This window comes from Grammomys surdaster, unplaced genomic scaffold (genome assembly GCF_004785775.1).
Source record: "Grammomys surdaster isolate TR1022 unplaced genomic scaffold, NIH_TR_1.0 66, whole genome shotgun sequence".
NCBI classification, from domain to species: domain Eukaryota; kingdom Metazoa; phylum Chordata; class Mammalia; order Rodentia; family Muridae; genus Grammomys; species Grammomys surdaster.
Window position 1 is genome coordinate 16,159,962 of NW_021604568.1, and position 16,861 is coordinate 16,176,822.

General features: G+C 44.6%; 1 protein-coding gene across 1 annotated transcript in view; it reads right to left on the bottom strand.

Moving 5' to 3' along the window:
* Positions 1-10,292, bottom strand: part of Ccdc186 (coiled-coil domain containing 186) — a 32,582-nt gene extending 22,290 nt beyond the window's left edge. The window contains exons 1-2 of the mRNA XM_028775435.1: positions 10,082-10,292; positions 1,056-1,750 (exon numbers count right to left, since the gene is read on the bottom strand). Coding sequence (XP_028631268.1) covers positions 1,056-1,744 — 689 coding nt within the window. The 5' untranslated portion in view covers positions 1,745-1,750; positions 10,082-10,292. The remainder of the gene's footprint in view (positions 1-1,055; positions 1,751-10,081) is intronic.
* Positions 10,293-16,861: the final 6,569 nt, after the last annotated feature.

Consider the following 16,861-nt stretch of genomic DNA (forward strand, 5'->3'; position numbering starts at 1 on the left):
CTGTAGCTATTTGCATCTGACCCGGAACAAGTCTCTTAGTCTACCTCAGGATGAGTCAGAGTAGTACATGTTACATATCCGTGAAGATCCCATGAGTTAACCTGTATGCCAGTCACAGAATTAACAGCATATGAGATTATTAAGTGTACATATCTTAAATGTTTACATGCTGTATAAACTGTTAAGATCTAAGGAAAGTAGGAAAGGGTATCAGAAATCTGTGTGTGTGTGTGTGTGTGTGTGTGGAGTAGGTCCAGACTGCAGGGAAGTGAAGAAGTTACCCCAAGCCTAGAAAGGCTAGCAGCACAGATGTCTGAGACATGAAAGCAGAGTGTATTAACAGGTCCGAAGTATTCCCAGTTAGCATCTAAGTGAGCAGAGGTGCTCTTAGGAAGGCCCTGGAGTTCCACAGTATGTGATCCCCAGCACCCATGCAAAGGTAGACAGGAGAAATGTCTCCACAAAGCTTCCTCTGACTTGCCCATGAGCACACCCTTCACATCGTAATACAGTCTTTTTTTTTTTATTAGAAAATTTAAATTTAAAAGGATTGGTCTGTGTTCCCTGTAATCCTAAGCCTAGTTTAAAATTGTGTGGTTTAGTGAAAGATAGTATGTATTATTTTTGCAACAGATTGTAACAGTATGCCCAAACTTATTATCAGTTTACTATAAAATGTACAATAAAATGCAGAATAAACCCGATTAGAAACAGGCTGAAGGTAATCAAACTCATCAAAACACTGTACAAATAGATGTTTAAAAGCAGAATGTGCTCAACTAATTCTTCTGTTCTCTAAATTGTAAGCTTTTGAACTGAGATTTCATGATTTAATTTCCCTTTGAATTTATTTTGATATAGCTAGTTTCAAAACTGAAGAACTTGAATTGCTCCCTAGTGCTCACACTACTTACCACCGTTACCCCTACGATTTACGACAGCAAGCAAGCAGCAAACGCAGGCTGCTCAGTTACTTGGGGAAGTAGAGCAAGTCTGCATGGCTGCAATCTCAAACAGGAGTGGGCCTGTGGGAGCTCCCGCCGCAGCAGACTTACTGTTTAATAGTGAGCTCCTGCTGCAGGTACCTGCTGTGTACACACTTCTCAAACAGGGCTAACGCCTGCTCTCCTTTATTCACTCCATTCGGTACTTGGTGTTCCTCTGCAAAGTCAGCAGATAAGAGCTCAGATTCTATCTCTCCCAACAAATCGTCTGAGGCTGAAACAGTCTTTATCTTTGAGATGAGTTTCCTGGTGCAGTCTGTGTCGTAGAGGCTTGCTGAGGAGGTCTTTGGATTACCAGCTTCTGTGGGTGCAGATGACTTTAACTCTGCCAGTATCTGTGTTACCGTGTGCTCTGGTTCCCTGGTTTTTGACACTTGTTTTGTAAAGTCCCCACCAGGAATGTCATCTATTTGTTCAGAATTTTCTGGGCATGTGTCTGTATTAGCACAAGAAGTCTCACCACTGCCACAGTCTGGAACATGGCTTTCCTGTACTTCAATCTGACTACAGTGTTTATTAGTCTGACATAAAATTCTGTCAGAGTTCAATGACAATAGTTCAGATCCCGTTTCTAATCGGCTGCTTTCATCACCAGAAACTGAGATGCATGAGTCGTCCTTCAACTCAGATGTTTTCCCAGTAGTTGTATCAGAAGAAATGGAGTCTATGTGCTCTGTCTCTGACATGCTGACTGGCACCAATTCACTTTGCATTTCTTCAAATCTGCTCCTAATCTTCATTTACATCTAAGAAATCAAATAAAAAAAATTAGAGTAAGACACTTTACACCTTTGCACACATTCCATGACTTGTCCGTGAAGCATCCCATTCATAATTCCTCTAATAAGGGCCTCCCCTAGAGAAAGAAGAGAACAAAACAGCCTTCCCAGAGTGGACACAACCAGTGGGGCCACCGCAGTCCCCCAAACCCCTTTGTTGTCATGGGCCAGCTGGCCTCACTAGTTAAGGGGCAGAACATGTGATGGGAAGATCAGGAAGGAGAATGGCCTCCAGTTCTGCGGGCACAAGCTACTGAAGCCCTTTAAGGAGCCGGGCAGAAGGACAGCAGCGAAAGCATTAGGCAGCAGTCTCAGGGCAGGCACATCAGTGAGTGATGACGAAGCTCACCAAGAAGGAAACAGGACCTGCTTCAGCTCAGACTGAGCAGGGACTGAACCGAGACAGGAGCAGCTTTCCCCCTTTCAGGGACCGAGGAAGTTCCTCTGCTTACTTCTAAGTAAGCCTTCTCTTCAGGGCACATCAAACACAGCCTATACCTACTGTCTCGGTCAGTAAGAGCAACATTTGATTTGACTAGGTGAGAGTATCTTTTTATATTATTTACAAAGTATTATTTTTATATTATTTATATTATTTCCTCCTCTATCTTCTTTATGGAAAATTAGTCAACTTCAAATTTTTCCCTAACATACAGAATACAAAATCTTCTACCAGGGGCTGTAGAGATGGTACAGCAGTTAAGAGTGCATACTGCTCTTAGGAAGGACTCAAGTTCAGCTCCCAGCACCCGTGTTGGGCAGTTCACAACTGCCTGTACTTTCAGCTCCTGAGGATCTGACATCCTCTTTAGGCCTCCTCTGGATCTGGTCTCATATGCACAACCCCTAACCCTGACACACATATACACATAATTAGAAATAAAATTTAATAAAAAAAAATCTAGCCAGGTGGTGCACACCTTTGATGTCAATACTCAGGAGGCAGAAGCAGGTGGATCTCTCAGTTCAAGGCCAACTCAATCTACAGAGTGAGTTCCAGGATGGTCAGAGCTGCACAGAGAAACCCTGTCTTGAAAAACAAACAAAAACCCTAGTGGTCTTGATGAAAAGAACTAGCTGTGACTCTGGCCATACTTCAACGGTGCACAGGCAGGCAGATGAGTTACCCTAGATGAGATTAGACTGCAACTAGGCAGAGGGGCAGCTACAATGAAAGAATTCTGTTATGAAGTATACACATGGGAAACAAGATTACATTTTATAACAGAAAAGCGCATGCTTTCTTCAGGCTTTGAGAAAGGTGATGATAAGATGAAACAAGAAAGATGATTGGCTGCATAGAACTCCTCAGCACTAAGCAGGAGGCAATTTTGTTACAGGTGAATTATAATAAATCCTAAGACTTGTACAACATTTGATTTTACTGTATGAATTCCAGCACTCAGTGAGCTCTCAAATACTTGGTGACCTAAAACCTGCATAAAATAAAAAAGGCTAGTGCTTGAAGAATGTTATTCTAGGACTGCGGAAAGGAGTCGACTGTAAGGAAGAAAAGGCCATCTTGTCTGTCCAACATGCTGTTCCTTTGGACCACCTGTGGAGACGACTACTACAGACAAAGAACTCAGGCTCCCAATCACTTAACTATGTACCACCTACCTCCAAACGACACAAATCAACACCACTGTGCTGTATATGCTTCATAAGCAAGCTGGTATCGATATTAAAGACTTTAGACCAGACAAATAAATGCAGTGAACACTTGAAAATCTCAGTAAGTTATTCCAAAATCTTGGATGAAAAAATGAATCTCAGGCAGGTACACTAGCCTCAAAGCAACTTACAGACTAGCTCACTCAAAGCAACTCTCTTTAAAGATGTAAGATGTGATATGACATACAATAAACAGCTCACTCAAAGTGACTCTTTAAAGATCCCACACGTGATATGATGATATACAGTGAATGGAAGATATACTGTGCTGCTGCTGCTGCTAAGGTTACAATCTTACAAACGTAAACCCGCAGTGGCTTTAAGCATCATAACTAGCTGATATTCTACCAACACAAGTTGAACTCACAGCATACGAATACGCACTGGTTGGCAGACAAGGAATGCCTTCAGAGGAGAACAGACGACAAAGGCATTGTGACTCTCCAGCATTCCGCTAAGTACAAAGAAATGGTATCAACAACTTTAAGAGTCTTACTTGTGTGCCACAATTTGTCAACAGAAAAATACATCCTTTCGTCCGGCTTCCTCGATCCCCAGGGTTCACTCTCCCATCTTCCTCCCTTCACAGCAGTTTCCCAGTTAGCTAACTGAAACAGTAACTCATAGCGGATGCCTAGATGAGTTTCAGTCCTGCACCCCGAGTTACAGACACAGAATCATGTATCCCCTCTTCATGCTATATTACAGTCTACCTGAAAATAGGCATTGGAGCTTTCTCCAAAGTCAATCTCAATCTGGCCAACTCTCCACTCTGCCCTAATGCTTGTAACTGAGTACTCTGTCCACAACATCATGTGCTTGGTCAACAGATGTCTCCCTTTTCTCCCTTTGCTTTCTTAATCTCTTAAACAATTGTTCTCCTGCTTTTCTGACGCTATCCCCTCCCTGAACCCAACCTAGGCCTCATCTCATACCTGGAACAATTAGTCTCTTGATCTCATTCAACTCTCTTTTGGCAATCTCAAAGGGCAAAGTAGTTAACTGAAGGGCACATTATTTGTGACCGTCATGGGGGGGGGGCAGGGTCCCTAAGGGAAGTGACAAATCACCATACGCAGAAGTAATGAAGTATGTAGTATCCTGGCTGTCAAAAGGGACCAGGAACTTCCTGTGAAGTGAGAGGGCCAGTGTGCAGGCTAGGAAGCTGCAACAGTGGTGCTCCTCAGTCCACACTCAGCTCCTCCTCAGACAGTCATCAAAGAGTCAGCTGAAGTCATGCTCCCAGACTGGCCTCTCCCTTCTTTAAAGTTTCAGGTAATGAAATCCTGTCTCCACTCTACTGAGGCTAGCCAGAAAAAAAGACACAAGCCTGTCTCTCTTGGGAGGAAGAGTAGGCAGACACTGTCACATCACGCAGTTAGGGGCAAAGAGCATCAAGTTTTCTTCAGGGAAAACAGGATGATCTCTCCCTCCCCCAACCCCCCTCACACACTTTTTTTTTTTTACTGTTTTTGTTTTAAACAAAATCACTGAGATTCCTGAGTGAAGCAGTTATATAAGTTCCCAAACCTGATCTCTGCCCACATTCAGAAAGTGCTGCTGGCTCTACTGTAATGTCTTGCTCCACCAAGTCACTCACTGTACACACTGAGGCAACTCCATGGACTGCTCTGTTTTCCTTTCAGTCTACCTAGAGACTGATTATGCTTGAGGACTTAATTTTAATGCCGTCTCTTTCTTCAAACCATCCCTATTCAAGCACAAGAACAATGTGTACATTGAACACACTGCCTACACTCATTGAGCAGACAAGGCCTTTCTTGACCCTCTGAAGAGGCAGCCACCTTTTAAATGACCGATTGTTCTTGCAACAAGGAAATTTACTCAGAACTGAAACTTCTGTAACATCAAATGATGACAGCATTAAACAGATAAACTTAATGATTGCACTCTGCACAGCATTTACTACCGTTTCTGCAAATCTCTTCAGGGTTTCACAATGGCAGAAGAACCCACTGGCTCTGTGGAATGATCTGGGGTGGAAAGAAGTTAGTGGGCAGGCCGCAAGGAGACTTCTAGTGTACAGACAGTGGAGAACAACAAATGTGTCATCTTACAGTCTACAGAAGCTTCAACTAGGCACCACCACCACCAAACTATAGAAAGCTGTTTATCCAAGCTTAGGATTTGTTTTATGTACCTTATCAATTAAAGACTAAATTTAAGAGACAAGTAACTTACATAGTGTCTCTCAATATGTCATGATCTGTGAAAAGGTCACTATACAAATTGGCATCTGAGAACCATTATGACTGCACATTCGTTTGTAATGCCCCAGTGAGTACTGATGGGAGATCAGAGAGAAGGGGGTGGTTACAGAGGATCTGTGCTTGTATATGCAGCAAGGGCAACACCAAGGAGTAGGTGAGAACTGTGCAGACAGAAGTCAACCCGCCTCGTGAGAAGCTCATCTGTCCACCACTAACTAGGGGATGGAGAGTCAGCTGAGCGCCCTACAGGCATCCCCAGTTAGCCACACTGATGTACAGCAATTTGGATACTGTCCAAGTATCTGGGTTTTTTTTTTTAGAAGGAATGCTGTCATGAACATTATGGAAGATTAAATGGCCTACTACCAATAGGTTACAGAAGGAGGAAACAGTAAACCTAGGGACGAGCTGCAGGCCTGTGTGAAGTGCTGGTACAGACCAACTTCACAGCCACAGATACACAAAGTATGCTTACTGATTCCTACATGCACTGCTGTTTTGACTTTATAATTACTGTCACTTATGAGGAAAAATACTTTAATCACAAAATTCCTCTCAATCCCTAGCTGCCCCATAGTGCTTCTGTCTCCCTCCAACATAGTATTATTAGAGGCCTGACCCACACATCAGGCCTGTGGTGGTGGGAACCGGGCTGATCCGACTGCAGCACAGGAGCTGTAGGCAACCCAGCAAAAAGGCATCAGGCCAAGTACTATGCCAATGCCTCTTCCATTCTTTAATGAACATACTTATATTTCTAGAAAGTCATTCCACACAAAACTTAACAGCTTTCAGTACTATTTCCAGTTTTCCATAATTAGTACTATAAGAACAAAACCACAGGCTGGCTCACAAATTTATAAATAGAAATGAATTCAATTTACAGATAATTGGTAACAAGTCATCAAATAAACATCATGCAAAGGAACCAGCTCAAAAATAAAGTCCAAAGTGTTCACCTGCCAAATATACATGGGACAGCTTTTCCGTATGGACATTGTTGTAGGTATTGGGAACATGGTGGAAAATAAAACAGGCACCCTCAGGTGCAGACCTCAGGTACAGTCTGACTAAAACTAAGCCTGTTAAATCTTTGTTTTGCTGTTGTAAAATGCTGAGACTACGGATCAGAATCCTTCCCATTGCAGCATTATAAAGCACACCAGCATTTCAGGATAAAAACTAGTTGAACAATCTTAGTTCAAATACCTTTTATAATTTTTAAATTATGCACCACTCCACCCTCTCCCAAATAATTCTAGCTGCATACTCACTTCTGAAGTTAATATGCATTAACATATGCTACCTAGGCCTGTGAGATCACTTCTTCAATAAAATGGTTTCCTGTCCTTTGTAAGAAAATATAGATACTTTAAGACAATTTTCGCATACTTCCCAAAAACTGTTTGAAAGTGCCATAACTAAAATAACTTATCTTTCCTATTAGTTCTAGCAATTCTGGTACGGCATCTCAAGTCAAGAATAAAAAATTAAAGAGCATCTAATCAATATCTCCTCATAATCCCTAAGTAATACATTCTGACACACTTTGCTAGATTAAGCTTTTAAATTAAAACAACAAAGTAGTGAAACAGAAGAGAAGCTGTGTAGGAAATATTAGTCGCGTTTCCCAGACGCAAAGAGCTGACACTGAGGCTTCACAGAAGGTAAATCTATGTAGATCAATTTTTACTTTCAAGAGAAGAAAGCTAAGACAGTTGTTTCAAAGATTTCTAAACTGGTTCTCCAAGAAGGAAGACTTCAGATTCAGGAGTCAAACACAAATTACAATTTGAATGCCGAGTTTCCTTAGCTCTCTCTCTGTCACACAGATGACAGGAAGCCAACAGGCTGGGTGCTCACTGTCTTTGAGCTTTCCCTACTGTAGCTTCAGTGAGATACTGGAGAGCTGATACATCTTGCAGCAGTAACACTCTGGACTTTGTAACAGGCAATCATAGTTTAAGTACTTTAGACTCTGAAATGGTTTTTAAAATATTAAGGCATAAATTAATATAGAAATCTAACTTGTACAGAACTACTTGTACAGAACTTACTTACCAACTGCAATGAAGTCTAAGAAAATGTAAGTATTTTTATTTAACTGTTCTTTAAAAAAAATCTGAAAATGGGGTGGAGAGCTGGCTCAGTGGTTAAGAGCACTGGCTGCTCTTGCAGAGGTCCCGAGTTCAACTCCCAGCAACCACATGGTGGCTCACAACCATCTGTAATGGGATCTGATGCCCTCTTCTGCTGTGTCTGAAGACAGTGACAAGTCTACTGACATATATAAAATAAATCTTAAAAAAAAAAGATCTGAAAAACAAATGTAAGAAAAATGGCCTCAATTAAAAAGAATTTCTTCTACATTTATGAAAAGAGTTGGACTTATGTCTGAATTTGTTAATTTGGTAAGATTTAGTTTATTAAAAACAACAAGTAGTTAGCACTTGCTACGTAATGCTACAATGAACGATCAGCTCAGGCTTTAAGGAGTGCACTCAGGACAGTCAGCATCTGCCTAGGCTTTAAGGAATGCACTCAGGACAGTCAGCATCTGCCTAGGGTTTAAGGAGTGCACTCAGGACAGTCGGCATCAGCCTAGGCTTTAAGGAGTGCACTCAGGACAGTCGGCATCAGCCTAGGGTCTGCTTCCCGCTCTTGCTGTCTACTGCCCCTTTACCCAACAATAGTTTAATTCTTAGAGCAAACAAACTCTCTGTTAAGCAAGTTCAAATAAGTTTGAAATGGTGTAAGATTACAATAATATTTGTAGGTCTCAATTATCTATCCTATTGTTGCTTCTAAAATACTAAATAAAACTAAATATTGTAAGTGATGTTTATGAGAAAAATCAAAATTTGGCCTTAATCATTTAAAAACAGAAGAAGAAGAAGAAGAAGAAGAAGAAGAAGAAGAAGAAGAAGAACCACCACCACCACCACCTTAGTTTTATTAATGGAAAAACAAACAAACAAACAAACAAACAAACAAACCAGAATTTGAAGTTAGATATTCTTTCTTTAGTGAGTTGAATGACTTCTGCAAACCAGGGAAGAATGCTAGCACCTGTCAAACAGGAAGACAGCTGCCCAGTCTTCCAACCATCACTGCTTCCTTAGAGAGCTGGGTTGAATGTTCTATTTATCACAGTCACCACGTAGCTATAAACTGACTTTCCGAACTGAACCCGCTAAGCAATCAGCAGCAGACAGGCTGCCGCAGTGCACAGCATCCAAGGGTAAGTCTTTGGTTCCTGTGTGAAGGAACTACAGGTTTGAGAGGTCACTCTTCTATCACACAGCCTTTCAGTCTGGAACGCCTTAAGTTTCTATTATTTTGAATTAGAAAAGGCCTTTAAAAAAAAAATTACACACAGTCCGTGCATTTTCTGGTAGTCTTCCAGAGTTATACTTGCCTATTGTCCTGTACAAAGGAGAAGGCATTGGTGCAACAGTACAAGATTATGCCTTCTCAAAATCTTCACTAAACACGGGAAGATCAGAAAGGAATAATAAAAGAAGTAGGCCAATCGTTACTGTTGTTTCGTTTGTAACCAATAATTAACAAGGAGCTGAAAAGTACCCGCACACGGTGTGCTTCATACACAAGACATCAGTTTCAATATCACTTGTCTCTGGGTCCTTAATCTCCTTCACGATACGTACACTACAGATATAAAAGTGTCGTTATAGTTGGAAAGGCCACATCCACACTGATAAACCTAACGCTTAACAGACTGATTTTCCTTTGGGTGGCTACACGTGCACCTTTTAAACACTGTCATACTGATTTGTTTCATATTTTCCTCAGACAAGCCTCCTGTGTATCACCTCAGAAGAAATGAAAAGTCTGACCATCATCAAAGGAACGTGACACAGGGTCTGAGAAATCTTTCTGGTTCGCTGTCACATTTATATCTTTTTGTTTCTGACTCTAGCAAACGGAGGCGGCAGGACTCGAACCCAGGTGTTCTAGGTACAAACCCAAGCCTCTTCTCTAAATAAAAATCAAGACGTGAGTATTTAACAAGTTACGAACTGTTAGCAGCTGAGCCGTCATTCTACCTGCGCTGTTTCCCTGGGATTGCTACTTTGAGAACATGTAGAAGGGGAGAAATAAATCTGAAATGATTTCCCTACCAAGATTCATTAAATACATTGGTACCTTTGGAAAAGCCAAACGCTGCTGACCGCGTCCCCGGAGATCCCGCGCAGGTGCGGCGGGGAAGCGGCCGCGCTCCGGGCACAGCCCCCGAGGGCCCCGCCAGCCCCGTCACGTCCACGCGCGGAGTCGCGTACCGCCCGGGGCTGGCACCCCGTCACATCCACGCGCGCGGACCGGCGCCAGCCGAGCCCCCGGCGCCCTCCCCGGACGCCCCTCGGCCACTCACCGTCCGTCGCCCAGCCCCGGGCCGCACCCTAGCGAGGCCGACGGAGCTCCGGCTCCGGGGCCGGCGACTCCATGGCGGCGTCTAGTCGACGCGGAGTGGGCGAGGAAGTCACGCGCGGAGACCACAGCCGATCCCGGGCTGTGAACCGAGGTTTTCCCCAAAACCCCTGCGGAGCTGACACATCAACAAAGATGGCGACGACGCCGAAGCCGGCGCGGCTACAGCTGAGGGGGCGGGGCTCCCTGAAAGAGCCAATCAGCGCGGCGCAGGCCGCGTGACGTTAGCACCGTGAGGCGGGCGTGGTTTTCGAGGCACCGCCTCCAGCCCCCGGCGGTTTCTAAAGGCCCCGCCCAGCATCTCAACGCCACCTCCACTTTCGCCCAAGGAGACCGTAGCAGGTTGACAGGGCTCCTGTCCAGTTGGGCCACTCTTTCCCTTTCCCGCCCCAAGACTGTGCTTTCTGTCGGTAGGAAGTTGCCATCTTTCTTTCTCACCCTTTGACCGATCATCTAATGAGTCAGTGACATAAGTAATAAAAGAGAACAAGAGATTGTGGCTTCCCGGTTCTGTTGGTGCAAACTTTGCGCTACGAGCCAAGTCCGCGGGAGCAGCTGACGTGGGCATGCGAGCATTCATCCCTGGGAGAGAGCTCTGCAGGGTTTCCATAATGATAATTGACCTGGAATCTGCAAGTAGCACCGGGTGCCATTATTTACTAGAAAGCTGTTGATGTGATCCATGTGGAGGACCTAAGCCCTCCCAGGGCTGGGTATCCCGCCCGATGCACGGTTGCATGAAAGGTGTATATTATAGTGACTAAGCCCACTTAGAGGAGGAAGGGAAGGTGAGCAGTTTCAATCTGGAGGCTTTGCAAACCACCTGTCCAGAGAAAAGATGTTTTTACGGTTTGGACCGTGTAGACGTAAGTCATAAGTGAAAATAGTTAAAACTCGTCTTTAGTGACAAGTTTGTAAATCAAAACATATTACTGTTCAACTACTTTCATAATTGCTGAGGAGGAAAAACGTCAACGTGGAATATTACTAACCCTCCGTCTTTTTTATCAGAAAATGATGTCTCCCTCCTCAAACTATGCTAATGTATTACAGCACGTTTTACAATTAAGGAGCTGTAGCGATTTGAACAGACTGGGATGTTTGAATGCTTGGCCAATAGGAAGTGGCATTGTTAAGAGGTGTGGCCTTGTTGAACAAGATATGTCACTGTGGAGACAGGCTTTGAGGTCTCATATAAATGCTTGAGCTACACCCAGTGTGGGACACACCCGGTCTCCTCCTTGTTGCCTTCGAATCAAGATGTAGAACTCTGCTCTTTCTCTCAACCCCATGTCTGCCTGCACACTGCTGTGCTTCCCAGCATGATGATAGTGGGCTAAACCTCTGAACCTGTAAACCAGCCTCAACTAAATGTTTTATAAGAGTTGCCATGATGTGAAGAGGGTCAGCTCACAGCAATGAGATCGTAACTATGGGTCGGTCAGGAGTCGTGGCTGACAGAGGTTATCCAGGCATTTCGGAGGTGCAAGTAGAAACTACTTAGCGCTTAACCTCCAGGAGACCCTTTCTCTAAATGCATACGTACATACAAACATACATGTGTGCATGTGTGCGTACAGACATACATAGGTTTCCTTGTTTCTAGGAGAAGAGTGATTTGACTTGAAACATTACTAGTAAGGTATGTTACCACAAAAGGACAGGAGGGAGAGGCACACTGAGTTGTTTGTCTGCCCATATTGTTAGAAGCAACATTAGCATTATTTCTGAAATGTACTTCAGAACTTACAACTGGTAAAAAAAAAGATCTATTAAGTATGTCTTGAAAACTAAATGTTTAGTCGTAAAGAGATGAGATAGAAGTGGTGCGATCTGAAGTGAAAACTCTAAGGGTTCTTTGGAAAGTCAGTTGTGTTGGATAGTGTTTTGCTAGAGCAAACACGTGAAGGAACGTTTCCTTCAAATGGACACAGGCGTGAAAGGCTATGGCAGACCCCTGAAGGAACATTTCGCTGAAGCAGGTACAGGAGAGAAGATGTTCTGCTGAAGCAAAGGCTAAGGCCTGGCTGTCTCTGCTAGGTAGTACCACCGCTGCTGATTCCTGTTTACAATCCTGACTCTACCAAACTGGATTGCTGGTGTATCCGTGAAGTGTTTGCACGTGGATCCAGCTGCAGCTGCTAACCTGTGAACTACACTGCTGATTTCCATACAACACAGATTGGAGTTGCTCCAAAGAACCTTTCTAAACAGGTCCACCTCCCCCCCACCACCCCGTGTCCTTTCTTTTCCACTACCTCTGGTGGGTGGTGAGATATGAGGGAGGTTAAAGTGTTTAAGAACCATCATTAAAAATATGTTTAAAAAAAAATTAAAGTTACAGCAATCCTACATTTGGATTGAGAAATATCACAATGAAATTGGACATTTTTCATAAGGAAGTCACTGCTACAACATTTGCCTTAGCATGGGAAAGGCCTGGGATTCAGTCCGTGGGATTATGGGTGTCTACTGAAAAGAATCACGAACAGCCTAATGCACACCCTTACTCTCCACGTCTCTATTCTCCACCAAATGAGCCTGGACTGAAAAGTTACAAGGCGTGGCTCCAAGTCTGGAGCAAGAAGTGTGTAAACTATCGTAGGACATATTATGTTCAGAGGTGGGTTTGGCATAATGACTCCCATATCACATTGTATAGGCAGGGGGAAGCTTTACAGGGCAGAAATGTAATCAACAGCAGCCATATGATGACACCTGTTATTCATTATAAATCGTGCTCAGAAAATGTAGAAGATATCATACAATAGAAGCGTGACTTTGTCTGTGTGGTCTTTCAGACAACTCATACTCCATTACTATCAGGAGAAGAGCATCAAACTTCATGATCAAAGCCTGGTCAGTGCTCCTGGAAGCTGCCAATCAGGAGAAACTGCCACGGCCACGGAACGATAACTAAATTCAATGTTGGATTCTGGCTCAGAAGATGTATAGAAGCAGGGCTAGAATTTGAATAAATCACGGGCTTGGGTTAATAACAGTAGTTTCAAACATGTTCATTGAAGGAGAAACTGGTTGTAACCTCCTCATAAGAATTCTTCTTTTTCTTTATTCTATAAAGGTAAAAGAATTCTAAAAGTGATTAAAAATGAAAAAGACAATGTCAGGCATGGTAGCTGAATGAAAAAGAAATAAAAAAGGAAGGACATGACTGCTCCTAGGTATGGTATAGTAGAAGGTTTATTATAGATATGAGAGAGAGAAGACACATCTTAGGAGAGTCCAGAGTAAACATGACACTGAGCTGGGCCATGTGAGGAGACAGGGAGGGGGAGAGCCAGGAGACAATAGGGTAGACAAAAAGATTGGATCACCAATGTGGCTGGATTATAAAGGGAAAGGTAGGTGGTGGGAGGGCAGCCCAGCCCCTGAGCTGGAGAAGTACAGGGATTGGGGGCAGGGTATGCCAACCATACCTTGTAACAGGTAGAGAGACTTGAGGGATGATGGGAGAACCTATCAGCCAGGTCCAATTTGATGTATTAACTAGGCACCTCAGCCATTCGTCCCAGGTTTGAGATATAACAGTAGCCCAGGCCTTCAACCTCAACATTCCAGAGACGACAGGTGGTTTTCTCTGAGTTCACGGCCAGCCTGGTCAACGTAGCAAATGATAGGCAGCTGGATCTCTGCGTTCAGAGATGGCAAGGTCAACATCCAAGCACAGGCCAGCCAGGGATTACATAATGAGATAGTCTCAAAACAAGGGAACTGAGTCCCAAAAGTTGTCTCCTAACTTCTACGTATGTGTCATGGCAGAAAATAAGTGAAAACGTAAAAAGAATAAAGATAAATCTGGGCATTGCTTCTAAACATTCAAGAAATGATTGACGGCCTGGGTCTGGTGTGCTTAGTTTCCAGAGGAGGCAGGCGCAGAGGAGTACACTGGAAAACCAAGTCCCTCACAGAGCTAAAGTAGCAACCCCGGTGACTCTCAGCGTGCCCTTTCCTCCCGGAATCTGTCCCCCGGGTCTCCTGAGACTCCTTTCTAGAAAAAGCCAGACAGTCCTGTAAAGCGTTGATGAGCCTGCACCAGCAGCAGGCAGCAGCCCGCAATCAGCGCAGCTCCACAGCACCTGCCGCTCTGGGCGCGTGGGCGGGGCTGAGCGCACGTGGGGATAAACTGCGCAGGCGCGGGACTGGCAGCACGCGGCGACAGCATTGCGCTTCCGAGGCGAGGTGAGCACGGGTGGAGCTCCTGTATCTCAGGGCTGCGGGGTATGGCAAACGCCAGCATGGGTGGTCGGCTTCAGAGACCTGTTGGGGCCAGAGCCCTTTCGGCTTTTTCCGGGTCAGGCGGCCTGGGTGCCCGGGCGCGGGAGCTCGGTGTCGAGCCTGTCTCGGGCGTGGGTCGTTGGGAGCCGGAAGTCCAGAGCTGGACGTTGAGGTCGGGCGTTAAGGCAGGCGTTGGGCGAGCACGGAGCTGCACGTGGGGACAGGCTGGAAGGGCAGAGACCCCGGGGCCGTCCCAGAGCCATGGGTGTGGGTGGATTCTGTCTGGGTTATAGAGAGCTGAGCCCAGGAACTGGGGGTGGGGGGTGGGGTGGGCAAGCAGAGGCCCTGTGCACGGTTTGGAAACAGACTTTTAAAGTGTCAAAGTGTGTGTGTGTGTGTTTCCACACGAAGACTTGTGGATTCAGTGCTTTGGTTGAAGTCACAGCTGGAGTGCCAACTGTGAGCTAGCTATTGGATTCTTTTAAACTCTCTTGAGAATCAGGAGGGTCACCAGGTTTCTAAAGTGAGGTAGATACCTTACATCTGCTGCTTCACTCACTCATGGCACTTGGCTTTCCTAGACCCCAGGTGTAAGTCAGTTTCTCTATTAGGTCTCCGGAGTTAAGAAGACTGAGAATAGTCTTACCTAGGTATCTCAAGTGGGTGCTGGGCCCGAGTCGGATATGGTGGATGGAAGGTGGCAAGTTTTCCCATTTACTCATCACTCACGTTTTAAAGTAATGTGTGAGACGACGTCTGTCTTAAACATGCAACTCCTCCTGCATTGTGGTTTGCCACCGAAATCTTACTCAGCACTGAGGTGGAGGCACAGGATGACAAACTCAAGACCAGCAAACAAAATCTTGTAAACTTGTTCTTCGTGACACAAAGAAAGGCTGGGGAGTATGTATTGTGATAAAATGATTTTCTCTGTGTGTGTGTGTGTCCGTCTGTCCGTCCGTCCATTGGTCCATCCTGGTCCCCCAAGTGAGTTGTTTGCTGTTCCTTGCAGGAAGGAGGATGTTAGAAAGCAGCCTCCCTTTCCCTGGGTGGCTTAAATCCTGTCCCTTGTCTAATCTTCATGATAGTATCTAGGAGGAAGTTACTGCTGCTGCCTGCATTTTGCAGTCACTGAATTCTGGAAAGCTGAAGCAGCTCTAAGGAAAATAGCATAGCTAAATGAGGAAGATGTGGCTTGGGCCTGATCTCTGATCAGGATTGTGGTCTACCAAACCATTGACTTTTGCAGCTCTAAGCTGCCCTTTCCTTTTGGGTAGAATGTCTTTCCTGGAATGGACAAGGTCACTGGGAAGGCAAGAACATACTTGAGGGGAAGAATGCCAGTGCACCTAATCCCTAGCAGCAGGGCCTCCCTAAGGCCTAGGCTCTGAACTCCAGGAGGGAAGAGACCAGGCTAGCCATTGTTTGTAGGGATGCCTCCAGCCATATTAGAAAGCACAAAGTGGACTCTATGAGACTAGAAAGTCAAGGTCTACTTTGGGAAACTTTACTTCTCACTGCACTGGAAGCACAAGAGGAATACACACGAAGGGAAGGTCTCATATTCTCTCTCTCTCTCTCTCTCTCTCTTTCTTTCTTTTCCTCCCTTTTCTCTCTCCTCTCTCCCTTCTCTCCCTCTCCTCTCTCTGGATCAACAGAACTATTTCATTAAATTCACTTTTTTCTTTCAATTGACAGTTCTATATATTTCAACACAAGCTACTGTACATTGATTCTCAATTTTAAGAAATTTGAGGCCCCTTCAGATCTCCTCTGTTAGCTAAACCAGCAGATAATTACTATGAATTCTGGGATTGTTACATTTCAATTCATCACCAGTGTCTTATTAAAAAAAAAAAAAAAAAGTGTGTTCTGGGCTGGAGAAATGGCCCAAAGATGAAGAGCACTGCACTGGCAGCTCTTGCAGAGGACCCAGGTTCAATTCCCGGCACCCACGTAGCAGCTCACACCGGTCTGTAACTCCAATTCCAGGACTTGTGACACCCTCACACAGGCATGTATGCCTGTAGAACGCCAGTGTACATAAAATTAAAAAAAATGCTTTTTAAAATAGTGTGTCATAAAGAGAGGCGATTGGTGTGGTTAGACCAGGAGATACCATGACCCTTCAGAATTCTCTGTCAACTCTCCTTACTCATGCCTATCAGGAGTCTGTGAGCTGGAAGTCACAGAATGAGGCTATACAGACCCACTCAAGACTGAGTGCTCGACATGAGATAAGTCTAAGTGGTGTAAGTTGTTTTGCAGCTGCTGTTTAGTTTACCATGTGTACATGCCTGTCCTATGACATGTGGAAGCCAGAAGACGGCTCGCATTCCTTAGTTCTCTCCTACTGTAAGGTCCCAGGATCAAATCCAGCCATCGGGGTTGGTAGCAAGTGCTTCTAACCTGCTGAACCGTCTCTAGCTCCTGTGGCGTGTTTTTGTTCGCTGGCGTTCTCTAATGTTAAATTCAGCTTTAAAGGGCT